Genomic DNA, 27906 nt, shown 5'->3' with positions numbered 1-27906 from the left:
GACTGCTGTCAAAGTTTAATCTTCATCATCATCATCGTCATCGTCAACATCATCATCATCTTCATCATCGTCGTCATCATCATCATCACCATCATCATCGTCATCATCATCGTCGTCGTCATCGTCATCATCATCAGGATCGATCTTTCCAGACAGCACATCTTCGATCCACTGCTCCAGCTCGTCAGCTGTGGGCATTTCATCCTGGTCGTCCATTTCCATCCACACGCTGTCAGCCTGACGGGGCACAAATATTTAATGTGAAGACAGTTTTTTTTTTTTTTTTTGAATGAATTAATTTATTTATTTGATGCACAGATGAACAATAACAAAGACAATAACAAAAACCTCATAAAAAGAACAATGTAACAGTGAACCCACGTGGCCAAAAGGGTGAAGACAGAAGCGAAATCTGAATTTTTTTTTCTTGTTTGTTTTTTGTTTGTTTCCTACTGTCCAGTTTGTTAAAATGTCAAAACGTTATGATGTAGGGGAGGATGAGAACTGTTCTAATGGTGGGTTCATTGTAACAGACCTTGTTTGTCCAATCAGGGGCCGGGTAGGGTCATGGGTTTTGTTTAGCTGTAACTAGGACAGGTTAAATGCAGAGGATAAAGTGTGTTGAATGTACAATGGCCATAAAGGTTCTTCTTGTGATACATGAAGAACCATCATGGCGCCACTGAGCTAGCTTACTGAGTGAGCTACTGTACTTATGTTGCTAACCACATTACAAACTAATATTTATGTGAATTGTAGAAGCAATTAACTTTCTATCACTGATTAAAGATTATATTGATATGTTTATGGAACAGTTTATATTTTGATAGAGCAGAAATTGTATTTCTTGATACAGTACATATAGCTAATCTGCCAGCACCACCCCTTTGGATACTGCTCGATTCCATCATAGAGTAGAACATTTGATTATGAAAATAACTAACCATCAACTGCATGCAATACTTGTTTATCCCTACTAACGCTTTGCATCAAATACCATATTTTCCGAAGTATAAGTCACAGGGGGGGTTTTGTTGTTGTTTTTAGTAGTTTGGGAGGCACTGCGACTTATACTCTGGTGTGACTTATATACTGAAAAATGACATTTGTTCTTAATAACAGTAATTATAATGACTATTTATGTAGAACTTTCCCAAGAATCAAAGCACTAAACAAAATAAACTTCAGTAATAAAATAATTAATGCCAGTAATAAAAAAATACTCTCCAACAATGCAGAAAAATCAGGTGACAGGTGCAATTTATACTCCGGAATATACAGCAATTAGTATCGTCTTGTTGTTGTTAATTGTCATTAAAGTCATTCTCAATAAAACACATTTTTGGTCATAAATTTAATAAGGTTAATCAATGGACATTTTTACGAGTTTCTTTTTGTTGTTACAACTTTCCCCAGCAACCGTTTCATCCTACCCCAGCATTAGTATGGCTTGTAATAATCCTTGTGTTAGACATTCATTTATTAAATAAGTGATATTATGATGCAACTTTAAATACCTGCTGTTCGTAGTAGAGGAATGTAAGTAATTTATGACTGAACAAAAAGTCAAAAAGCTACAGGCACTGATGGAGAGAATGTCTTACAGTTATTCTGGTCTCACCTACTTCTTTGGCTTTAGATGTTGCTGCAAACATCTTGAGCATATTACTACAGTTCTGGTGAAATGTTGCACAAGCAGCACATCATCATTCACAGATACTTGCACAAAGGTCAATATTACTGCTGTGAGTGAAATCGGGCCTCAGTAATAAAGGTTACATACATCTTCTACATCAACAACACCAATCTGAGGAGATGAGAGGTCGATTCCAAAGGTCTTCTCCCAGTAAGGAACCAGCTAAAAGTAAGATACAACCACAAGGGATGAGGTTAGGCTGACTGTAAATAATCACTTATAATTTAATCACAATTACACAAATTTTAAGATACTGAAATTAATCAAATTTTCAACAAAGTGGTTTTCCCAAAGCAAGACCCATCATCACTATATATACTCAACAAAAATATAAACGCAACACTTTTGGTTTTGCTCCCATTTTGTATGAGATGAACTCAAAGATCTAAAACTTTTTCCATATACACAATATCACCATTTCCCTCAAATATTGTTCACAAACCAGTCGAAATCTGTGATAGTGAGCACTTCTCCTTTGCTGAGATAATCCATCCCACCTCACAGGTGTGCCATACCAAGATGCTGATTAGACACCATGATTTGTGCACAGGTGTGCCTTAGACTGCCCACAATAAAAGGCCACTCTGAAAGGTGCAGTTTTGTTTTATTGGGGGGGATACCAGTCAGTATCTGGTGTGACCACCATTTGCCTCATGCAGTGCAACACATCTCCTTCGCATCATCCGTGAAGAGAACACCTCTCCAACGTGTCAAACGCCAGCGAATATGAGCATTTGCCCACTCAAGTCGGTTACGACGAGGAACTGGAGTCAGGTCGAGACCCCGATGAGGATGACGAGCATGCAGATGAGCTTCCCTGAGACGGTTTCTGACAGTTTGTGCAGAAATTCTTTGGTTATGCAAACTGACTGTTTCAGCAGCTGTCCGAGTGGTTGGTCTCAGACGATCTTGGAGGTGAACATGCTGAATGTGGAGGTCCTGGGCTGGTGTGGTTACACGTGGTCTGCGGTTGTGAGGCTGGTTGGATGTACTGCCAAATTCTCTGAAACGACTTTGGAGACGGCTTATGGTAGAGACATGAACATTCAATACACGAGCAACAGCTCTGGTTGACATTCCTGCTGTCAGCATGCCAACTGCACGCTCCCTCAAATCTTGTGACATCTGCGGCATTGTGCTGTGTGATAAAACTGCACCTTTCAGAGTGGCCTTTTATTGTGGGCAGTCTAAGGCACACCTGTGCACAAATCATGGTGTCTAATCAGCATCTTGGTATGGCACACCTGTGAGGTGGGATGGATTATCTCAGCAAAGGAGAAGTGCTCACTATCACAGATTTAGACTGGTTTGTGAACAATATTTGAGAGAAATAGTGATATTGTGTATGTGGAAAAAGATTTAGATCTTTGAGTTCATCTCATACAAAATGGGAGCAAAACCAAAAGTGTTGCGTTTATATTTTATATATATATATATATATATATATATATATATATATATATATATATATATATATATATATATATATATATATATATATATATATATCACAAAGACTTTAACCCAAAAGCGGAAAATTAAAGTATACGAGTTAGCTGATGACACTTACCAGCGGAAAACTGTCGGGGTTGATCCAGATGATGCTGAGGTTCGGATTATCTGTGTTCTCACGCGCCACCTCCTTCAGGATTTCCAGGAACTCAAAACCATCTAAGAAATACGTTAAAGGTCAGGTGGTGCAGCCACAATATGCTGAGTGCATGAATGTTACAGCGCATTTGTACGTTTATTTAAAACATCCACAATCATGGTCACCCACACATCAACATCAGGAGTTTCACCGTACTACAATATTTGCGTGAATAAGAGCTAACGTCCCAAAAGCCATTATTTACCGGGGTCGTCTTCCTCAGCAAACACAACAATGTGTTCTCCATCAATGTCATCCTCCTGTGGACAAAAAACCCCACAAAAAAACAAAACATTATAAACAAGAGAGTCTCATAATCTTACGTGGAAATGTAGAGTTTATGGAGAGAAGAGATTAATACACTACTTCAATGTCACCTTCTATAGAGTTACATCCTACAATAGGAAGCGTGTCTTTCAGTGCAGGTAGGAAAGGGCCCCCAGCTAAAATGAGCTAGAACCGCCCCTGTTTTAATGAACATAAAAAAAAAAAGACTTTAAAAGCAGTTCTTACCCAGATCTCATACATGCTGTGAGGTTCCAGCTTCCTCAGGGTTGGCCTGAACAGCAAAACATGAAGAAAATAATCACTGAGCCGCCGTGACTTTTAACATGAGGCTCTGTGGTTTCAAAGAGGGATTCCGGGGTGTTTCAGGCAACATTTGTGCGGAATCCCCCAGAGTCTTACCGGTCATGCTGTTCAATATATTCAACAATCTCATCCTCGGTGTAAGGATTTCCTGGTATGGTGACAGGTTCCTCCATAAACGGCTCGTAAAAATCAACTTCATTCAACTTCATCTTAAGCTTTTTGCTAATCTGAGTCAAGTTAGGACAAAGAAAGGTGAAGAACAATCACACCAAGGCTGAACACAACTGGAATTTTGCATAGGGATTTATAATTTCAAAACAAAATGATCAACATTTCACTCTGATACAGGAGATGTGTGACTGACAGATTTCATCAAGACCACAGAATTTTATTTTATTTTATTTTATTATTTTAGAATTTTAAGGAAACAGTTACATAAATTATGCAAAATACAGCACTTGATTAACACTTTTTGACTGATCATGAGGCCAGATTCAATGAAAATCAACTAAAAGTGTGACATTTTGTGTGAGATATTGGCACACACGAAACATATTGATTAACATCAGGGGTGACATGATGCATTGTGATCTGCGATAATCATATCGTGAAGCCTGTATGAAATATTTTTTTATTTGGATTGTGATTCCATGAGAAGTGAACCTGCTGCAGAAAAATCACAAATGATTTATAAAATATACAAACGGCAAACAATTAACATCAAGGATGAGAATATATACTACAGAAAAATCTGTTTCTTGAAAATTAAAGTCTTGATTACAGATTACTTTCTACAAAATTAGTGAGAACAGTGATTTAATTATTGTGAAATTGAGTATTAACACAAGAAACCCTAATATATATATATATATATATATATATATATATATATATATATATATATATATATATATATATATATATATATATATATATACAACAAAAATATAAACGCAACACTTTTGGTTTTGCTCCCATTTTGTATGAGATGAACTCAAAGATCTAAAACTTTTTCCACATACACAATATCACCATTTCCCTCAAATATTGTTCACAAACCAGTCTAAATCTGTGATAGTGAGCACTTCTCCTTTGCTGAGATAATCCATCCCACCTCACAGGTGTGCCATATCAGAGGAAGGAATCACAGCAGGAATGTCAACCAGAGCTGTTGCTCGTGTATTGAATGTTCATTTCTCTACCATAAGCCGTCTCCAAAGGTGTTTCAGAGAATTTGGCAGTACATCCAACCAGCCTCACAACCGCAGACCACGTGTAACCACACCAGCCCAGGACCTCCACATTCTGCACAAACTGTCAGAATCCGTCTCAGTGAAGCTCATCTGCATGCTCGTCGTCCTCATCGGGGTCTCGACCTGACTCCAGTTCATCGTCATAACCGACTTCAGTGGGCAAATGCTCACATTCGCTGGCGTTTGGCACGTTGGAGAGGTGTTCTCTTCATGGATGAATCCCGGTTCACACTGTTCAGGGCCGATGGCAGACAGCGTGTGTGGCGTCGTGTGGGTGAGCGGTTTTCTGATGTCAATGTTGTGGATCGAGTGGCCCATGGTGGCGGTGGGGTTATGGTACAATTCTTGGAAGCTGAAAATGTCCCAGTTCTTGCATGGCCGGCATACTCACCGGACATGTCACCCATTGAGCATGTTTGGGATGCTCTGGACCGGCATATACGACAGCGTGTACCAGTTCCTGTCAATATCCAGCAATTTCGCACAGCCATTGAAGAGGAGTGGACCAACATTCCACAGGCCACAATTGACAACCTGATCAACTCTATGCGAAGGAGATGTGTTGCACTGCATGAGGCAAATGGTGGTCACACCAGATACTGACTGGTATCCCCCCCCAATAAAACAAAACTGCACCTTTCAGAGTGGACTTTTATTGTGGGCAGTCTAAGGCACACCTGTGCACTAATCATGGTGTCTAATCAGCATCTTGATATGGCACACCTGTGAGGTGGGATGGATTATCTCAGCAAAGGAGAAGTGCTCACTATCACAGATTTAGACTGGTTTGTGAACAATATTTGAGGGAAATGGTGATATTGTGTATGTGGAAAAAGTTTTAGATCTTTGAATTCATCTCATACAAAACGGGAGCAAAACCAAAAGTGTTGCGTTTAAATTTTTGTTGAGTGTATATATATATATATATATATATATATATATATATATATATATATATATATATATATATATATAAAATTATTGCACTGTGCAAAACTCTCAGATGCACTTAATGCGGCATAAACTTAAAGACTGTGAAATTTTATATATATTATGTGTGTGTGTGTGTGTGTGTGTGTGTGTGTGTGTGTGTGTGTGTGTGTGTGTGTGTATAAGATCTCCTACAATTTAGAAGAAAATGAGGTTATATTTAATTAAATTAGGCTTTTACAATAATTCTGTTATTAAGTCACACTGTACCAGTAAGAACACGTACCTCCCCCTCCCTCACCAAAAAATATAAAAATACATTTTTCAGTGATTTTGTTGGAATAAGAACTACAAATCTCACATTTTTAATAAAATCTTACGGTGCCTAAATCATTTACACATTGCTCTCAATTGATATCAATCAACCAATCAATCAACTTTTTTTTATATAGCGCCAAATCACAACAAACAGTTGCCCCAAGGCGCTCTATATTGCAAGGCAAGGCCATACAATAATTATGAAAAACCCCAACGGTCAAAACGACCCCCTATGAGCAAGCACTTGGCTACAGTGGGAAGGAAAAACTCCCTTTTAACAGGAAGAAACCTCCAACAGAACCAGGCTCAGGGAGGGGCAGTCTTCTGCTGAGACTGGTTGGGGCTGAGGGAAAGAACCAGGAAAAGGACATGCTGTGGAGGGGGGCAGAGATCGATCACTAATGATTAAATGCAGAGTGATGCATACGGAGCAAAAAGAGAAAGAAACAGTGCATCATGGGAACCCCCCCACAGTCTACGTCTAAAGCAGCATAACCAAGGGATGGTCCAGGGTCACCTGATCCAGCCCTAACTATAAGCCTTAGCGAAAAGGAAAGTTTTAAGCCTAATCTTAAAAGTAGAGAGGGTATCTGTCTCCCTGATCTGAATTGGGAGCTGGTTCCACAGGAGAGGAGCCTGAAAGCTGAAGGCTCTGCCTCCCATTCTACTCTTACAAACCCTAGGAACTACAAGTAAGCCTGCAGTCTGAGAGCGAAGCGCTCTAATGGGGTAATATGGTACTACGAGGTCCCTAAGATAAGATGGGACCTGATTATTCAAAACCTTGTAAGTAAGAAGAAGAATTTTAAATTCTATTCTAGAATTAACAGGAAGCCAATGAAGAGAGGCCAACACGGGTGAGATATGCTCTCTCCTGCTAGTCCCCGTCAGTACTCTAGCTGCAGCATTCTGAACCAACTGAAGGCTTTTTAGGGAACTTTTAGGACAACCTGATAATAATGAATTACAATAGTCCAGCCTAGAGGAAATAAATGCATGAATTAGTTTTTCAGCATCACTCTGAGACAAGACCTTTCTGATTTTAGAGATATTGCGTAAATGCAAAAAGGCAGTCCTACATATTTGTTTAATATGCGCTTTGAATGACATATCCTGATCAAAAATGACTCCAAGATTTCTCACAGTATTACTAGAGGTCAGGGAAATGCCATCCAGAGTAAAGATCTGGTTAGACACCATGCTTCTAAGATTTGTGGGGCCAAGTACAATAACCTCAGTTTTATCTGAGTTTAAAAGCAGGAAATTAGAGGTCATCCATGTCTTTATGTCTGTAAGACAATCCTGCAGTTTAGCTAATTGGTGTGTATCCTCTGGCTTCATGGATAGATAAAGCTGGGTATCATCTGCGTAACAATGAAAATTTAAGCAATACCGTCTAATAATACTGCCTAAGGGAAGCATGTATAAAGTGAATAAAATTGGTCCTAGCACAGAACCTTGTGGAACTCCATAATTAACTTTAGTCTGTGAAGAAGATTCCCCATTTACATGAACAAACTGTAATCTATTAGACAAATATGATTCAAACCACCGCAGCGCAGTGCCTTTAATACCTATGACATGCTCTAATCTCTGTAATAAAATTTTATGGTCAACAGTATCAAAAGCAGCACTGAGGTCCAACAGAACAAGCACAGAGATAAGTCCACTGTCCGAAGCCATAAGAAGATCATTTGTAACCTTCACTAATGCTGTTTCTGTACTATGATGAATTCTAAAACCTGACTGAAACTCTTCAAATAGACCATTCCTCTGCAGGTGATCAGTTAGCTGTTTTACAACTACCCTCTCAAGAATCTTTGAGAGAAAAGGAAGGTTGGAGATTGGCCTATAATTAGCTAAGATAGCTGGGTCAAGTGATGGCTTTTTAAGTAATGGTTTAATTACTGCCACCTTAAAAGCCTGTGGTACATAACCAACTAACAAAGATAGATTGATCATATTTAAGATTGAAGCATTAAATAATGGTAGGACTTCCTTGAGCAGCCTGGCAGGAATGGGGTCTAATAAACATGTTGATGGTTTGGATGAAGTAACTAATGAAAATAACTCAGACAGAACAATCGGAGAGAAAGAGTCTAACCAAATACCGGCATCACCGAAAGCAGCCAAAGATAACGATACATCTTTGGGATGGTTATGAGTAATTTTTTCTCTAATAGTCAAAATTTTGTTAGCAAAGAAAGTCATGAAGTCATTACTAGTTAAAGTTAATGGAATACTCAGCTCAATAGAGCTCTGACTCTTTGTCAGCCTGGCTACAGTGCTGAAAAGAAACCTGGGGTTGTTCTTATTTTCTTCAATTAGTGATGAGTAGAAAGATGTCCTAGCTTTACGGAGGGCTTTTTTATAGAGCAACAAACTCTTTTTCCAGGCTAAGTGAAGATCTTCTAAATTAGTGAGACGCCATTTCCTCTCCAACTTACGGGTTATCTGCTTTAAGCTACGAGTTTGTGAGTTATACCACGGAGTCAGACACTTCTGATTTAAAGCTCTCTTTTTCAGAGGAGCTACAGCATCCAAAGTTGTCTTCAATGAGGATGTAAAACTATTGACGAGATACTCTAACTCACTTACAGAGTTTAGGTAGCTACTCTGCTCTGTGTTGGTATATGACATTAGAGAACATAAAGAAGGAATCATATCCTTAAACCTAGTTACAGCGCTTTCTGAAAGACTTCTAGTGTAATGAAACTTATATAACTTTTATTGCTTATACTGATATAAGCAATAAAAAAATGGCTTTGCTCACTTCTTATAATAATATTTGTTCTAAATTAAAAAATACATACAGTATATTATGTACACTTGCAAACAGTCTGACCTTGGGGTCAAATGTGGTGAAGAATTTGACAAATGGGTGGAACTCCTCTGCAGCGTCAACATAAACAGCATAATCTGAAAAAGAATCAACAGAAAAAATCTAATTTGACAAGACTTTTACAACTTTTAATAAAACACTAAGGTCTTTTTTAAAAGGTCAACGTACGAGGAGATTTCTCGCTCTTGAAGTATCCAACAAGCTTGATGACGTCATCCATGTTGTAAAAACCTTTCAGCTCGCGCTCGTTGTCGATGATTTCCACGGGATCCTCAATCACCTGTCAACAGAAAGAGCCACAGTATGACTCTGAGAGTGTGTGACTAAATAAAAGAGAACGCAGTAATATCCCATCTGAAAACTGTGTTCATTTCTTCTTGAATGGACAGTCATTTTTCCTTTTTATTTTTATTTTAGAAATAACTTACATCGTAGAGGAACTCAACCAGGGTGTCTGCAGCCAGCTCTCCATCATACTCAATGATCTCATCATTGGCAAAGATGTAGATGCTCTCCACTTCATCCAGACCTGGGAGCAGAGGAAGGGTTTCACACAACACACTGATAAAATTTTCACATATTACTTGTTCATGAAGCTGCAGGAGTTTAAAAAGTTTTTGTTTTTTTTTATTTGGTAGCCACTTTTAAAGTGAACTCCACAGGTACAGCTCATGATGCTGTAAAAGCTCCAGCTTGTATTTTTGCATGTTGAAAATGTTTATTTTCTTTTTCCTTTCCGGAAGGACTTTTACTGAAACACTAAACAAGAAGACTAATTGAAATATTTCAGTTACGCAGCATTATTGTTATAATCATACTGCGGTTTGTACTAAGCAAACAGGAAATGCGTCATCACACAATGTAATTTCCTTAAATGTTTGATACTGGTGTTTACTCACATCATTACTAAGTGACTGTCATATCTTTTTTTGACACTTGATTTCAGTATTTTTGTATATATTCCACTCACACAAATACCTTATTTTGAAAAGCACATGATCAATGACACATTCAGTTCTTTTTATCCTGATATAAGTTGTTTCAAGTGTTTTGGTTTTTTGTTTTTTGTCGTCACTTCATTTTTTCATTCATGAGTGAGTGAGTGATCATTAAGTTAAAGCTAATGAACTGTAAATGAAAAGATTGATTGTTGTCTGAACAATTTACAACAGGTTAAAATTATAGATAAAAGCACATGATTGAATAAAGAAAAAAATTGAACAGATAAAACTTGAATAGCACTCAATAGAATGCAACAACCCACCAAGGCACCACCCACTATTGCAAATGCATCCCTGGTGAAGCTTTGCATTCTGGGCCATGGCTGTGGACGGCCCACTGGTACAACTCTGGCCGGACTTGCAGAGGTGGACTGGGTTTGTGGTCACGGCTGCATGTTACAAATGATTACTACTAATATTATTATTACTACTTGGCTAATACAGTCTTCAGTTCATTCAATAATGTGGCATCCAGGTGCCTCAACACTGAGAACTTGAGCAACTAAAGAAGCCAAAGGACATGCTCACATTTCACCAAGCTGCCGCAGATACATGGTTACTTTTGAGAGGTGGGAATGGTGCGGTTGGAAAAGACAATGTCAAATTTGAAGAACAAGGACAGCCTCCTGCATACATGAATGCACATCTGTCAAACATACCCAGCTTTTTGGCCAAAGCGGCGTCCTTCTTTTCATCCAACAAGCCAAATCCAATGTCTTCATCATCAAAATCGTCCAGAACCTGAGCTGCAAGCTGGAGAAAGAGATGGAAAGTTATATTTAGTATTAACAAAGGAGAGCTCAAGTAACCTGCTCATCTCAAAGTTCCATTAAAGCTATACTTTCAGTTTAATTTTGGACAACTCAATCTCCAGGCTTTAAGGGGCCAAAATGCTTTGCATTGTTACATTATAAATACGGGTGGAACAGAAGCCAATAATTGTCAGCCCTCATGGACAGCGTGAGGGTGCTTGGAGAACAGAATTAATTCTGAGGTGTGGCTGGAATTAAGATGAGCTCATGCTTCAGCAAAGTCAAGCTTTGCAAATATACTCACCCTCAGTGAAAAAATTACTGAAAAGCACAAATCAGGCGAGATGCCGACAAGAACATTTACAAGTCACAGAAGCTCAAAGAGTTCAGTTTAACAAATGTAAAGAGATTATTACGATGTATTAAATCTATTGAGAGCAGGCTATACTGAAAAACCGAGTGACCATGCATGAAAAACACAAGTGACGGAAGCTACCAAAATACAAAGGCAAATTTGAAGGAGCTCAGAGACAATGGGCTTACAACAAATACTGCCTTTTGCATCCACAGCTGTATGAAATATCACACATGAAATCTCAGATCATGTTTTCCAGAAAGCATGTCCCATGTTGGAAAAGTATTCTTCATATGAACTGTACATACACAAATTTTATAGGAGACAAAATATATTGGCTATTGTAATATTTTAATATACTATTTTTCATATTTGTGTTAGTTTTGACATAGTTTTAATATATTTTCAATATGAAACAATAATTCAACAACTTAAACAAATGTTGAATTATTATAAGTTCTGTGCATGTACAAAGGTGCAAAGCAAAATAAAAACATTCATGAGCTGTCAGATCCCCCAAACAAGCAACACAAATAACGCGTATAGTTTTGTATAAAATGTGCTATACGGTTATTCACTGGCAACATTCAGTGCCATCAAAAAACATCACCTCTTCTTTGGACCCAGCTCCAGTTTTCTATTAAAAGGTTTGGAAATATTTGGTTTAAAGTACAGCGCTACCTCAAGCTCATTATGATGCAATAAACAATATACACAACAATTCTATACAGGTTTGGAAAGAGTTCAGATCACCAGTATCATAAAAAAGTTTTTATGTCACTCATAGTCAGATCTAAAAATTTTGTATTCTCTCTCTCTCTCTCTCTCTCTCTCTCTCTCTCTCTCTCTCTCTCTCTCTCTCTCTCTCTCTCAGGAAGCAAGAAATTTCAGGATTTGATTTCAATATTTATGCAATAATGTGGAAATAGAGGGTGAACGGTAAATACTAAGAACGCACTATCAGTTTACACTTGGTTAATGATGACTGTTTGACAGATGGATATTTCTAAATGTTGTTGGATGAAACTTAAGTTTGACATCCAGTCACCTTTGCTCATGTGAATGAACTGTTTTGGTGTTAAAAATGGGTTTACTCAAGTCTTTCGGTCACAAAACTAGTGTAATATATGAAAAGATTTTAGATAAGGATATAATAAATTTAGAAAATGTATTTGCCATGCAGTGCAGCAGTGCCACTCACTGGGAGCTGCACAGCATGTAATATAATATCACTTGCCAGTGCCAGCTGGATGTCTTGTGTGTTCTTATTGTTTGAATAAAATCCTTCAATGATGAAAACTCTGATGTCCACATTGCAAAAATGTCCATGATTGCTGTATTGAAAAAAAAATTGAGAAATACTGTGCTGATCATAGAAAAAAATAATCCCTACACAAGATTTTCTTTGTGTAGGAGAGTATAACCAAAATGAAACTGTATTCAGGTCGGACACTGATGTGATACGACCATGTGAAGGATGTTGTCGAGCCGGGTTTCCCACACTGGGACTTGTGCACCTCTGACGGCACAAGGACTGCCACTAGGGGGTGCATGAGAGAAAATCTGGAATGGCTGCAGGTTCATGTTTGTATATATTTGGCCTGGTTAGGTTTTCTTTTCTGGATGATAGGAAGGTCATTGGAAGAGCACCTCCCTGAATGTTGAATGTTTTCTTTTTTGAAGCTAGCGGTTAGTGAATCACATGACTTCCAGTCAAAAGGGAAATATTTACTTTTATTGCTATGACATTACAATGAAACAGTGTTGCCACCTTTAATGTAGTATTTGTGGGTTTACCAGCTGTTCATTTCAGTGATAACTGGGTAAATTAGCTTGTAATGAAATGGATTTATGGTTGTGATCCTGTTTCAGGACACAGATTATTATGCACATCTCATTTTCAGAACAGAATAGCATTAAACTCCAGCAGAGCGGCGTCTTTTATGAATCTGGATTAGGTGGCTTTGGCGAGCTAACACTCCTGGCGTGAACCTCCGTTCTCATGCATCCACAATTGAGATTCAAGTATTGGGATTGTTCTGGTTTTTTGATAACATTCTTTTTTGTGATACGGGTGAACTGGCCTTTTTATATCAAGGACGGTGAATGAATGAGCTTTTCATACAATTTTTCTACAAGTTTTTGTCATATAAGAAAACGGAGCACAGAGACCAACTGCCATTGAAATATAAAATCCAAATAACACAGCCAGAGCTCCTGCTGCTGCTGGACGTCACTCCCCAGTTGCCTGAATGGTCAAATAATTGATGCTGATGTCTTGTTGGTTTGCATGATTTCTACATTTTAACCTGGAGTGCAGTCAAGAAGAAGAAGAAAACAAAAGCCAGCAGACGCTGCAGCAGCAGCAGAGGACTCTTGAGCTTCACTGAAACAAAAAACAGGCTTTAACGTACCTGAAAGATAACTGCTACTTCACGTATGAGTAACTGCAAGAAGAGGTCATGTTTTAGGGCACGGAACAACACTCACAGCTGCAGGTGTGGAAACATAAAGAAACAAACAAGGTGTGGGCTAAAAAAATCCAACACAAATTACAAAAACTACGACGGATATGAATCAGTGAAACAATTAATTATTTGTTATGGCTACCAAACTGTTTAAACTGTTAATCTTCGTAGTGTTGCAGAAAGTTAAGATCAGGTTATTTTAAAGTAATAAATTACTTCTTTTTTTTTAAGTCCTTTTCATAAATCATCTCTTCAAATCATGATAATTTGAGTTCAGGGCCTGACTCAAGGATCTCTCTCTTTTTAAAATCTTATTTAAGCCTCTGTTTATCTCGCTCGTGTCCCCGAGGCAGAGCATCCAAAGCCAAGTGCGAGGTCAGACCTCTCACGTCTTGGCTCCCTCTCCTAATGCCCAGTCACCTTCAGCTGGTCAGGTGACGCAGGCCGAGGGACTCGTGCCATGGGGACCTGTCATAAGCGTGCTCTGGGTGTCTGGTGCACTTGGCTGTGGTACCAAATGATGAGCTGGAAGATGGTGGTGGGTTCGCGCTGAAGCAAGGGTCACATTTCTGGCAACATAAATCATCCACATGCAGATCTGTGCAGATTTATCAACTGCTGTTGTACTAAGGAGACAGTTTGAACTCAGCTTCCAAAGTCAAAAGATCTTAATCTGTGCAACCTTTGGAAATGTGGAATAAATCACTGAATGTGGTTGATTTCATGCAGATCGTGGACCAAGGCTTTGAACCAGTTTGTGGAACAAAAACGAAACCAGAAACTTTATATGTTTTTATGTTCTGGAACAGAACCGTTTATCTAAAACTTTCTGTTGTTGTTGTTGTACTTGAAAAGATTTCCGTTTGCAATGACACGGTGAGGACACCAGACTCCATTAACGCTCCACACCCAAACAGTTGGTGGCGGTAATGCACTGTGTCAATTTGTAAACCGCCAATATACTCGACAGAAGAAGAAGAAGATGAAGACAATTCGGTGATCTTCAGTTCCTGTTGTATATTTTGTTTGTTGCTGGCGGGACAAAGTGTTGCCATCCCATGTTTCACACTGAGAAACGCACCCGGAGCAGACAAACATCGAGGGACTTCTTTAAAAACACTGCATTTAGTCAGGTCATTATTATACTTCTTTTTATGTCTTGGTGGATCAAATGGGATTTATTTTCATCACGAGCAGAACACTGAAGATACGTCAAATGGCTGAACCCGGGCAAGAATATATTTCAACTTTTAAAATAACATTTTTCTTGCTGTCAAGTTCTTTAGTTCAGGCTGAGAAACTCACCCAGAGCAGACAAACACTGAGGGATGTCTTTAAAAACGCTGAGTTTCTTCAGTAACTTCCATGATACAGAATTAAAGTATATCCCAGATGTAGTCTTCCAAAACAAGAGCGTCTTTTCTCAGGCTGTGATGATGAATCTGACTGAAACGATGTAACAGGTCAGACTAAGACTTTATATTTACTCAGTGTGTGACTCGTTTTAAGAAGTGGCTATTCCTACGTATTCTTGTTATGGTTAGGGGTTATTGTTATTGTTATGGTCGTGTGAAGACTGTAGCTTTTGCTGCTGAGCCAATCATTGGGCAGCAGTGGATTAACGCTTGGTCCAATATTTTGGTACCTCAGGCTTCTCTACAAAGCTGGGGGCAACACAATGTCGTGTCTTTTAAAAATACACAAACACACTGCTTCACTTTAAATACACAGTAAGTCTATTTCAGGTGATGAGTGCAGACACTCTTTCTCTTAAAAGCCTTTATTTTACTCAGTGTCCCGTTTCTGCTGCCTGCTACAGAATACTCTAATGTCTTCATTTTTCATAAGAGTATTACAGCGCTACATACAGCTCTGGCATATACATTGTTTTCAGTGTCCCACAACTGACATGGAACATTATTAACAATAATTAACAGTAACATTACATTTTTTTGTTCTAACTGTTTTGGGAATGCCAATTTTGGAATGGAACCTGAAGCCGGAAACATTAATATACAGTTTCTGTTCAGAACGAACCAGTTGGGGGAAAAAAAACAAAAACATTCTGATTCAAAGCCTTGTCATGGACATTAGGACAGTGATGTCCCCATTACAGGCTGATCCCTGTTTTTAAAAACACTTTAATAAACCAGTATGATCCTTGGTTGAAGAACTTTTTGAGTCACGCTCAATAAGACCTGGAGTGAGGAACAAGGGCCAAGATAGAGCAGAATTCCTCATATAAAGTACTGGACCCAAATTCTGACAACAAACTGCAACACTGACGTTTCACAGATTTTGCTAAAAATCAAATCATTTTGTCCTTGGATGACCTCAGTTATTCCACCAAGTTTGGTCTAGATGGGACCACAACTCTTTGCATTATTTCATCCACACTCAGACAGAGACCAAAAACAATACCCTCACATGCTCCACCGCGTGAGTGCGTTGAAAGGTTCCTCGAGAATATGGCACTTCATCAAACCATCATTCTGCTCAGCAGCTGTCGCTCTTCGCCCTGCACTCTCATGTAAAATGACTTTCTGTGTGTTTCATCGTCACGCTGATCTCAGCCTCTGACTAACACCATCTTTTGTTTGTTTGTTCCCAATGAGTCACGTGTTTTTGTGCAAATCAAATGACAAACACAGACTGCACAGATACAGAAAACTGTTCATATGATTGTTAAATCTTCACAGGATAAACAATTTTACTTTTTTAAAACAACAAATTTCTCAGATGGGTGTAGAATCAACTGTTCCTGCACCCTGAGTTAATAACTGTGTGTCTGTTGTTAAAGCAAAGGTTTCAAACTCCATGAAAGTTGATTCACTGATCAATCAGTCGATGTGGATTGATTTTTTTTAAAGATAGTTCATGAAGGATCATCCACATGTGAATTTCATGCAGATTCAGAATATTATTCTCCATTAAACTCCGCCATGATCCCGTCACTGGTGATACAACAGACAAAAGTTACACTCTGCAAAGTTTGTTATATGGCTGGGGGGGGGCCTGGCTGCCGGTTTGTTTGTCTGTTTGTTTTCCTCCCAGGTGGCGTGCATTTGGGACTGAGTGGCTGTGTTGCTGAGGCTGTCAGGACCTCACCCTGATACACCTGCGACTCGTCAGGACTCACCAGCTGAGGTGCATCTGGATGGATTGGAGCATGTTGGCATTTAAGACTGGAGTGCACAGTGTGTATTTGCCAGAGACTCGACCTTGTGACCAGACGGGTGAGATCGTCGTCTCGGGAGCCATCTCATCAGCAGCGGATGCTGAGAAACGTCCAGGTTTGATGCACGGTCTGTGAAAGAGGAGGGGGGTGAGGTCTCACGCTCGTCAGCACACTTCCTGAGGTACGTTGGATTTTGTGACTAACAGTTATACCAGTCAGTAAATGTGGTGTCCCTCACACCTTATTGTATTGAGCTGTTTGTTAGTCATGTATCAGCTTCCACTGCGGTGGAGTTTTGTGACTGGATGTTCCATGCCTGCAGGTTGGAAGCTGATCAGCAATCAAGCCAGGAAGTGTTTGCTGTTGTACACCTTTAAGTGTCTGTGTGTAGAGTGTGGACTCACATAATGGTTCCTTCTTTCACAGACTCGGTTGTGCGGCCACCTGGGGGGTGTCGGCGGGGTCCCTGGGTCCGAAACAGCTTCTGGCTCCGGACCGTTAGCGCTGCTGGGAGCGCACCACGCCAGACGCACCTTTTTGTATTATCGCTGTTATGTATTAAATTCAGTTAGCCTTTGTACCGTGCTCTGCTTATTCATACTGGGTCCTTCAAACGCTGGTCGGTTCTCCGAGCTGCGTCCGACACATAACAAAGTTCCTCCAATCACAGCCACAGCAGCCTGTACCTGCTCTGTGGGCGGGGCTTACACAGACGCCTCCCTGCGTGTTCAGCAATGAGGCTGGTGTGGTGCATCGCTGCTGTCAGACAGCAGAAAACGATGTATAAAGTGCATTCTCCAGCTACCCCTGACATAAGCGGGTTCATAATGTGCGTACGCTCTGCAAGCGGAAGATGAACGCTCCTGTTCATCCTCTACGCTCAAACTAAAACCGAAAAACTGAGAGGAAAATGACAAACTATACTTAATTAAATAAATAGGCTTAAACATGAAATATGCTGTGTTTGTTTTAATGCTAACATGACTTTCACTTATTTTCCCCCCAAATATGCTGCATAACTGTCCTTCTGCAGAACATCATGTCATAAAGTTCCACTGGAAAAGTGAAAATGTGCTGCAGATTAAAGTGAGTAAATTCAGCACGATCATCTTTTCACAAACTATCAAAACCTGCTGAATCTATGATGAAGGAGCAGCATGGCCTTAAAGTGTCCTGGGATGGGTGCAAAGTCAGAAGCTCCCTGCAGTAAATCAGTAATGACCACCGCCGCATAACGCTGCACAACGCTGCACATCGACTGTCACGAAGGATTCAGGCTGAACCGTGTATCACGCTGAGCCTCCGCCAGCCAGCAAACCTCACTCTCGCCAAGGAGGAGTTTGCATAAATCAATTTTTGGCCATCGCACAGACACACAAATGCAAAACGAGTCAGTGTGATAAGAGTCAGCCATATGATAAAAACATATCAATGTCAGATAATCAGTGCTGCAATTCTTCAGATCGTTTCAAAAACACAACTTGTTTTTATGTTAGCAAAGAACGGAGAGAAAAGAAACTATTTTATTATGCCAAAGAGGTTATTTCATATCTTGCACAGCAAAAATGCAGATAAGTGGGTTAACAGAGTGAGTTCATCTTTCCCAGCCAGTAACTCAAAGACAATAAACGCTATCATGCAGTAACTCGCTGCATTAACTGAACATCTTTAGGTGGTGATGTAATTACACTGTCATTGAATTTAACAGATGACTGGTGGGAAACAGGTAGGAATTTATTAATGTATACTGCTTCCTGCTACTTATCAAGCATGGTTTGTTTGTTGACAATTTTTTTTTCTTGTGGAAACCACAGGCTGTATACGAGGTCTGTGAGAAAAGTATCCGACCTTATTATTTTTTTAAAAAACCATATGGATTTGAAACACGTGTGATTACATCAGCCAAGCTTGAACCCTCATGGGCATTCGAGAGTTTTTTCACGCCTGTCGGTGACGTCATTCGCCTGTGAGCACGCCTTGTGGAAGGAGTGGTCCAGCCCCCTCATCGGAATTCCTTTGTCTGAGAAGTTGCTGAGAGACTGGCGCTGTGCTTGATCAAAATTTTTTCAAAAACTGTGAGGCACATCTGAGTGGACACCATTCGAGAAATTCAGCTGGTTTTCGGTGAAAATTTTAACGGTTGATGAGAGATTTTGGATTGTTTCTATCGCTGTAAGGACCTCCCACGGAGCGGGACGTTGCGCAGTGCTCCGAGGCGACGTCGTCATCCTGTTTCAAGCTGAAAACCTCCAAATTTAAGCCTCTATTGACCCAGGACGTCATGAGAGAAACAGAGAACTTTCAGAAGAGGTCGGAATCAGCAGTTTATCCGGACATTTCACTGTTAAAAGAGATTATTTTAATGAAAGACGTGCGGACGGATTGGCGCGTCGGCTCGCAGCCGGCGCCTCGCACCCGCCACAGGAAAAACACCTCCGTTGGAAGCCCTTAAGGACAAGCTGGAACATCCCCTGCTGTTAAACAATTTCTTAGATACTCACCTCAACTGAAAGCCACCAAAAGCCGCCTGGATTCTACAAATGGTTATCAACACTGAGGTGTTTATATATTATATCATATATATATATATTCAAAAGACACCTGAACACCGAGTCCGAGCCACTTAACCTTCATTTGGGTGTTTATTAAGTCATATTTTCGGGGACTACGCGGGTGGTTCTCGTAACGGTTTACTTTGTTGTGGTCATTAAGAGTTATGAGCCGTGTATTTTTTCAGTAATCAAACATAAGTGGACCTAAGGAGTGAAGCTACCACAGAGGCTAAAAGTGCGAACACTGTTAGCATACAACACTAAATCCGACAAGAGTTCACTCAGTGTGTCTACTGCAACAGAGACGTCTGATCTGTTAGGATGTTTTACTGAACAACAAGCCAGATATTCCGGGTGTTTGTAATACAATACTCCAAACAAGCAGTATTCTTCATGACCAGCCACATTGAGCGGACTCGGAGTTAAACGACAAGTGGAGGAGACACTCCGTTCAGCAGCTGTCACTCAAAGTGGACTAGGCCCCCAAATTTACAGAACTACTCGTAAAACATCTTTAACTAAGATGTTAAAAAAAATTGCTCCATACAGTTGTCATGGAGCCAGAAACTATGGAAAGGGGTGTGAACGTGTTTATTTCTGCTCTAAAGTAGGTCATTTTAACATTAAGTCCTACAGGAAAGTGCTCCATTTTGGAGCCAGCTAAAGGAAAAAAGGTCAAGGTCATTTGTGTCAAAGGTCAACATTTAAGTTTTTTTTTAGATTGATTTGCACCAAATGTGGCACATATATGGAGGTGGGGCCCGGAAATGACCAGGTAAGGTCAACGGTGTCAAAGGTCAATCACTGAGGTCAAGGTCATGTACCTCTCTGTTTGTTGGCCTACTTCCTCCCAGGATGATGGCTGACTATGAAATTGACGTTACAAAACATTCACTTTAGCAAAGGTCGATTAACATTAAACCAGAGTGCAGTAAAGGTTTTCTTTATGATGGTGGTAAAGAAACAGCTTTTTTTTTCCTGCACGTGAATTTAAAAAGGGGGTGGAGAAGAGGATATTTAAAAAGAAATATAAGCATGTAAATGAGGTTGCTGGTGAAAGGAGGAGAGGTTGAGCAGTAGGTTTGGATAATGGTTACCATGGCGACAGTCTGACCTTTTCAGGTGTCTCAGTAGATTGAACAAGGCTGGAGATGACAACAGAGAACCTCCTTTAATCCATGAAGGTTCTCATCACATTACGGAACAACATTTCTTTAAACCTGAAATAAATTAATAAAAAAAAAAATGCACAACTTTATTTTAAAATCAAATCTTATTTCTACACCACTGATTTACAAATGAAAGGTAATTTTAATGCCTGGCTCTTATTGCAAATATAAAGCATGAAATCATAAAATATTTCAGCAGATTGTTGCAGCAGAATAATGTTTTAAAACCTAAATTCCTCCCAGAAAAGTCAGTGAAACAATTTTTAAACAAAGAAAATTCTATGCAACAATAAGATCGTCATGTTTTGGGTAAATTCTCCAGTGTGCGTCATGCAGTGTACGTGTTGTGCACACGGCTTTTATTAAAAAAAGCCATCATCACTTCATGCAGCAGGTGAACGGTTTTGACCACGTGTCACATTTGCATGATAATTTTGCTTGATAATTTCCTTTTTGAATGTCTCGGGGTGTTACTGCTGCCTGTCCACTCACCACAGGGTACCATGGCAACCATGAGTGTGCATGTGTGCCTATTGGGGGGGGGGGTGGGGGGCTGGTATGAGAGTAAACAGGGTAGCAAGTAAAAGATTGCTGCAACCCGAGCTGTGTGCAGCGCTGACACGGATGAGAATGTGCATTTACACTATATCAAAGGTCAAAGTTCAAAGGCAGAAAGAGCAGTCAGTCAGTGAGTGAGTGAGTGACAATGCAGACACACCTGAAAGGGAATAAATAACCTGATGATCTAAAGGCTTATTAAGGCAAATATTGCAACTTTTTAATATTCTAATTTTTACATCCTTATGTGGATCTGCAAAAAAATATCAGAAGTTCTCAGTCTTTAGAGAAGTATAACCAACAGGTTTAATCAAAATGTGTTTTAAAGAATTACTTTAAAACACACACACACATTCAGGTTGTGCTCAGTGGCAAAATGTTATGGTTTCTTTGTCTTCATGTGAAAATGTATTGCGTAATCCTGCTAATAGACGGGTGAATGTTGGCCGCCGTTCTTCCACAAAAGTTCTAGATTGACACAAGATTCTACTGCCTGAAGTCCTTTTTCTTTTGCACAAATATATTTTTTATTTTAATAAATTACACGGGATGCAGTGCCATCAGTGGCAGATGTAAAGTGGAAGAAAAACGTTTAAATTGTCCATGTCGTGCAAGTTGTCAGCAGGTTAAGTGGGTTGTCTAGACATGGAGCCACGTACTCAACATGATCCCAGGATATACATCTCCGGATATCCCAGAGGGATATATAATCCCTCGAGTATTTTTCACACCCTTCCATCAGTCTCTTCCCAGTCGTCGAACCAAGAAAAGCTCCAAAACTACGTTTTCACAAGACGATGGTCAGACCACACTTACTTTTACAAACTTGTGTCTGCAGTCTTGTTTTTTTGAGTAATTTCCAAAAATTGTTGGGTCTAAATCATCACTTCTCACAACTACAATTAGAGATATTGAAATCTGTTTTTGAATCTGTTTTCTAATTTCCTGCTTTTAAACTCAGATAAAACTGAAGTTATTGTACTTGGCCCCACAAATCTTAGAAACATGGTGTCTAACCAGATCCTTACTCTGGATGGCATTACCCTGACCTCTAGTAATACTGTGAGAAATCTTGGAGTCATTTTTGATCAGGATATGTCATTCAAAGCGCATATTAAACAAATATGTAGGACTGCTTTTTTGCATTTACGCAATATCTCTAAAATCAGAAAGGTCTTGTCTCAGAGTGATGCTGAAAAACTAATTCATGCATTTATTTCCTCTAGGCTGGACTATTGTAATTCATTATTATCAGGTTGTCCTAAAAGTTCCCTAAAAAGCCTTCAGTTAATTCAAAATGCTGCAGCTAGAGTACTGACGGGGACTAGAAGGACAGAGCATATTTCACCCATATTGGCCTCTCTTCATTGGCTTCCTGTTAATTCTAGAATAGAATTTAAAATTCTTCTTCTTACTTATAAGGTTTAAATAATCAGGTCCCATCTTATCTTAGGGACCTCTTAGTACCATATCACCCCAATAGAGCGCTTCGCTCTCAGACTGCAGGCTTACTTGTAGTTCCTAGGTTTTTTAAGAGTAGAATGGGAGGCAGAGCCTTCAGCTTTCAGGCTCCTCTCCTGTGGAACCAGCTCCCAATTCAGATCAGGGAGACAGACACCCTCTCTACTTTTAAGATTAGGCTTAAAACTTTCCTTTTTGCTAAAGCTTATAGTTAGGGCTGGATCAGGTGACCCTGAACCATCCCTTAGTTATGCTGCTATAGACGTAGACTGCTGGGGGGTTCCCATGATGCACTGTTTCTTTCTCTTTTTGCTCTATATGCACCACTCTGCATTTAATCATTAGTGATCGATCTCTGCTCCCCTCCACAGCATGTCTTTTTCCTGGTTCTCTCCCTCAGCCCCAACCAGTCCCAGCAGAAGACTGCCCCTCCCTGAGCCTGGTTCTGCTGGAGGTTCTTCCTGTTAAAAGGGAGTTTTCCTTCCCACTGTCGCCAAGTGCTTGCTCACAGGGGGTCGTTTTGACCGTTGGGGTTTACATAATTATTGTATGGCCTTGCCTTACAATATAAAGCGCCTTGGGGCAACTGTTTGTTGTGATTTGGCACTATATAAAAAATTGATTGATTGATTGATTGATTGAATACACAGTACACTAAATACAACTGTATACATATGAACAAACTTCAGCCAAAAATAAATTAAAGATATTTATCTTTGGATACCCAATTTTTGTTCGACCTTCTCCCAAAGTTAATCATCTTGAGACATCTGCCCAAGTAATATTCACAGTTTGGTGAAAAGCCATCCCGCTTTTTTTTGTTTTAGTTTTTTTTACATTTTTCACAGACAGACACACAAACACACGATACTGATTATAATACTGTGCATTGCCACCGCTACGTATAAGATATATGAATGGGCTTCTGACTAGTAATACTGTAATTGTTCTGTGTTACCACTCATATTGCAATTGTTGATACTGCAAATTTTTTATTTGTGTACTGGTGCATATTTGCATGGGACGATATGAATTCACTCACTCAATCATGCAAACATTAGAGTAGTTGTAGCAAAGGATGATTTGCTTTTCCCAACATGGCTTTTTGTTTTCCAAATACAATCAAAATTATTTGCCTTGAATGACTGCAGTCAAATGAAATCTTCTTGCTGAATTTTCCACACTAATACCAACTGAGCCCATCCTGGTAGGGTTCAAAAGTTATGGACTTGTTTCTAAACACAAAGGATGCAGTGGTGTTGTGTCCTGACAGAGTTTTCACTAAGAGATCACCAAGAGCAGCACTTGAGTTTAGCTATTGGTTGCATCTTCTCGGAGGGCCTCTGGCCTCTTGCTAAGTGTGCAGCGCCATCCCGCGCTATTTACAGAGGTGACTTATGATGCAGACTGTGGCCCTGTAAGACGACACTGCTGCTCTGCCGTGGATTCACTAGGTAACAGTGGGAATGAGATGTATATAGGTCCTGAGCGTTTCCAGAATGTGCCCGCTCTTTTTATAACGTTAAGTGGCGGGCAGACCCATTAAAATAACTATCGGGTATAAAGACGATTAAGATTCTCACTCATGCCTTGGAAGATATCTGGAGATTGAATCAATTTGTACTTTTTCTTCAGGTTTTACATCCACTTCTGTACTGTTGAAGCAAATATCCTTTGTGCAGAAACTCTGGTTTCAACATATTGTTTTGTTGTTGTTTTTTAACAGCATTATGTTTATGGTTAGGCTGCTTCACGCAGTGCATGTTTCGTATTTCTTAGCCCAAAGTTAACGAGTTCAGGAACCTAATAATCCTCAACAACTCGGGAAAACCTGGGTTTCAGTTCAATTTAGATTGAAGAAGCATGGATGAGTGGAGGAAAAAAAACTAAACAAAATCAGTTTCCTAACCTTTCCACAAGGAAAGATATTTAAAACAAAAATGAAGAAAAAAAAATCTTGACATGGCAGCCATTTCGGGAAGCCATTAGGATTTTCTGGGCCGTTATTATGCGTTGTACATATTTTTTTGTGATGCATCCTGAAAATTTTTGTTTGTTCTGCAGAATTCTATTATTGGCCCATTTTTGAGCTCATGCTCTTGTACTGTAGCTGTCAGCTGTCATTTTTGCGTGCTACCTGGCAGGTGTCACCAGCCTGTTCCTGGTGATCACCTGCATGTTTTCTATATCTACCTGCTGCAACCACAGCTGATGAGTCAAATCTGGTGTTTCCTAGCCCCTGACTGGCTGAGCACACCTGACTTAGTTAATTAGTAGTGGATGGAGCCAACAGTGTTGGAAAACATACAGAGAAATTGATCTCCATTTGCACAGTTGGTGTCCCCACATAGTCTCAGGTTAAGGTGTAGACATAGTGACACCTTCAACATTCAGTTCGATTTTTAAATACATGTAGAACCAAATTACATCAATGGTCATCTACAAAGTAATACACGCAACTATACGAGGTCTGTTAGAAAACTATCCAACTTTATTATTTTTTAAAAAAACTATATGGATTTGAATCACGTGCGCTTGCATCAGCCAAGCTTGAACCTTCGTGCGCATGCGTGAGTTTTTTCATGCCTGTCGGTTGCGTCATTCGCCTGTGGGCAGGCTTTGAGTGAGCACTGGTCCACCCCCCTCGTCAGATTTTCATTGTCAGGAAAATGGCTGAGCGATTGGAGCAGCGCTGAATCAAATTTTTCCAGAAACTGTGAGAGACAGCCAGGTGGAAACCATTCGGAAGATTCAGACGGCTTTCGGTGAAGATACTCTGGGCGTCACACAGATTAAGGATCATTACAACCGGATTAAAGATGGCCCACAGCGGAGCAGGGCGCGCCGCGCTCCGAGCGGCCATCGACAGGCAGAAACGACCAGATCATTTCCAAAGTGAAGGCTGTGTTGATCCGGGACGTCGTCTGACTACCAGAGAAATTGTGGAAGAGGTGTACATCAGCACTTTTTTGGCACATTCCACTGTTACAGGAGATTTTGTAATGAAAGACATGCGGAGGAATTCGCGCATTGGGACGGAGCCGCTCATGGCACACAACAAAAAGCACGTCCATGTTGGAAACCATTCGGAAGATTCAGATGGCTTTCAGTGGCTTTTCAGTCAAGTGAGTATCCGAGAAATTGTGTAACAGCTGGGCATGTCACAACTTGCCCTGTGAGACTTCCAACACGGACGTGCTTTTTGTTGTGCGCCATGAGCGGTTCCGTCCCGACGTGCGAATTCCTCTGCACGTCTTCCATTACAAAATCTCCTGTAACAGTGGAATGTGCCGCAAAAGTGCTGATGTCCACCTCTTCCACAATTTCTCTGGTAGTCAGACGATGTCCCGGATCAACACAGCCTTCACTTTGGAAATGATCTGGTCGTTTCAGCCTGTCGATGGCCACCCGGAGCGCGGTGCGCCCTGCGCCGCTGTGGGCCGTCTTTAATCAGGTTGTAATGATCCTTAATCTGTGTGACGCCCAGAGTATCTTCACCGAAAGCCGTCTGAATCTTCCGAATGGTTTCCACCTGGCTGTCTCTCACAGTTTCTGGAAAAATTTGATTCAGCGCTGCTCCAATCGCTCAGCCATTTTCCTGACAATGAAAATCTGACGAGGGGGGTGGACCAGTGCTCACTCAAAACCTGCCCACAGGCGAATGACGCAACCGACAGGCGTGAAAAAACTCATGCATGCGCACGGAGGTTCAAGCTTGGCTGATGCAAGCGCACATGATTCAAATCCATATAGTTTTTAAAAAAATTAAAAGGTCGGATAGTTTTCTAACAGACCTCGTACTTTACCTACCCTACAAGTTAAGGACACAGGGAATAGTGGCGAGGAAAACCACCTTTTAACAGGAAGAATCCTTCAGCTGACCAGAATCAGTTTGACGAACATCTGCTTTGGACATTCTATCTTTTACAGAAGGCACAAAACAACAATATGTAAACTAAAGCAACCAAATGTAGCTCAATCTGTGCAATAGAAGGGTAACGAATTAATCCAAAACAGTAAAATTTAGACTGGGGTCCCAGAGAAATTCATGTGTGAACAGTCTGTATGAGTGATGCCAATTGGTGAGATGATTCTGAAGGCTGGGGGCGGGGTCTGGGCAGCTGTGAATTACATCACTTATCAATCGCTCCACTGATATGTGAATAGAGAAACAACATTTGGTGTCCACATGGGCCAAGGAGTAATTATATTGCTCATAATGCATGATGCAGTTAATGTTCCAAGGTATTCAATAAGGTTAAATGAAAACAGAAATATGCTATTGTCTGAACATCTGTAATGTTTTTCCTGCTTTATAGTTTGCGAAGCTTCCTTTCCACACATCCTCCAGCTGGCCTGTTTAAAGTCACCATCTATCCAGTCATGCTTGGCACCATGCCATCGAAGAGTCCATAAATTCATCAAACATGATTTCATTACCTCCACCTGTTTTCTTTGCCTTCTTCATTGCCTGTTATACATCTGCATTCTCACAAATATGTTCAAAAACCATGACTCCATCCAGGAATCTCCATCTCAACCTATTTCCTTCTCACCCATCTGTAACCCTTCCTCCACATAAGCCAAAGGTCCATCCATTGTCATGTTTTGGCACGGACCCACCTCCAAAGCCAGCTCTTCTATCTGAAGCTGCTTCATGGCACTGCGGTTCCCATCCACATTTTTGTGGTAGTAGATCACCATCACATCATATTTCTTCATGATGGACTTGTAGTTCTTGGAGTTGAGGGAATGGACGCGGTCTTTGCCATCATACTCTGGGACTTCTAAGCCCTTTTCCCCACAAGAAAAGTTCACTAAAGAGAGGAAGACCACCAGAAAAGCCCAGCCCCACTTCATGATTCTCAACACCTCTTCTCAGAGCCTGGACAGAAGAGGTTTAACGTTGTCCCAAAAAGAGCTGGTGTCAAGCAGGGGGAACGGTCCACTTCCTGTCCCCACTGGCTAGAGAAGAGCAGGTCTGACAGTGACACCCTCCTTTTAAAAACATCATACACGTGGGTCTGCTGACGCCACTCACCAAAGAAGGGGGCGGGACTCTTTGAGGACACAAATCACTATGCGAGAGGGCACTGATCCTATGGGTGCAAAAGACACGAACAAGCCAGAG

The 27906-nt window shown here is 40.3% G+C and overlaps 1 protein-coding gene across 2 annotated transcripts; it reads right to left on the bottom strand.

Moving 5' to 3' along the window:
- casq1b (calsequestrin 1b) lies at window positions 1-27778 on the bottom strand. 2 transcript variants are annotated; one of them, XM_034164866.1, is made up of 12 exons: window positions 27399-27778; window positions 13804-13836; window positions 10942-11035; window positions 9710-9810; window positions 9450-9561; window positions 9285-9358; window positions 4035-4165; window positions 3861-3906; window positions 3553-3607; window positions 3267-3367; window positions 1784-1858; window positions 1-237 (listed from the first exon to the last, which is right to left on the bottom strand). In XM_034164866.1, exons 1-12 carry the CDS (start codon window positions 27633-27635, stop codon window positions 16-18), a joined length of 1281 nt encoding a protein of 426 aa, XP_034020757.1. In that variant the 5' UTR covers window positions 27636-27778; the 3' UTR covers window positions 1-15. The 2 variants fall into 2 exon arrangements, with proteins under 2 accessions (XP_034020757.1, XP_034020758.1); XM_034164867.1 differs by lacking the exon at window positions 13804-13836 and having other exon boundaries at window positions 27399-27777.
- Window positions 27779-27906: the final 128 nt, after the last annotated feature.

This window comes from Thalassophryne amazonica, chromosome 23 (genome assembly GCF_902500255.1).
Source record: "Thalassophryne amazonica chromosome 23, fThaAma1.1, whole genome shotgun sequence".
NCBI lineage: Eukaryota > Metazoa > Chordata > Actinopteri > Batrachoidiformes > Batrachoididae > Thalassophryne > Thalassophryne amazonica.
The sequence above is the reverse complement of the archived record's forward strand: the minus strand, read 5'-3'. Positions and strand labels throughout refer to the sequence as shown.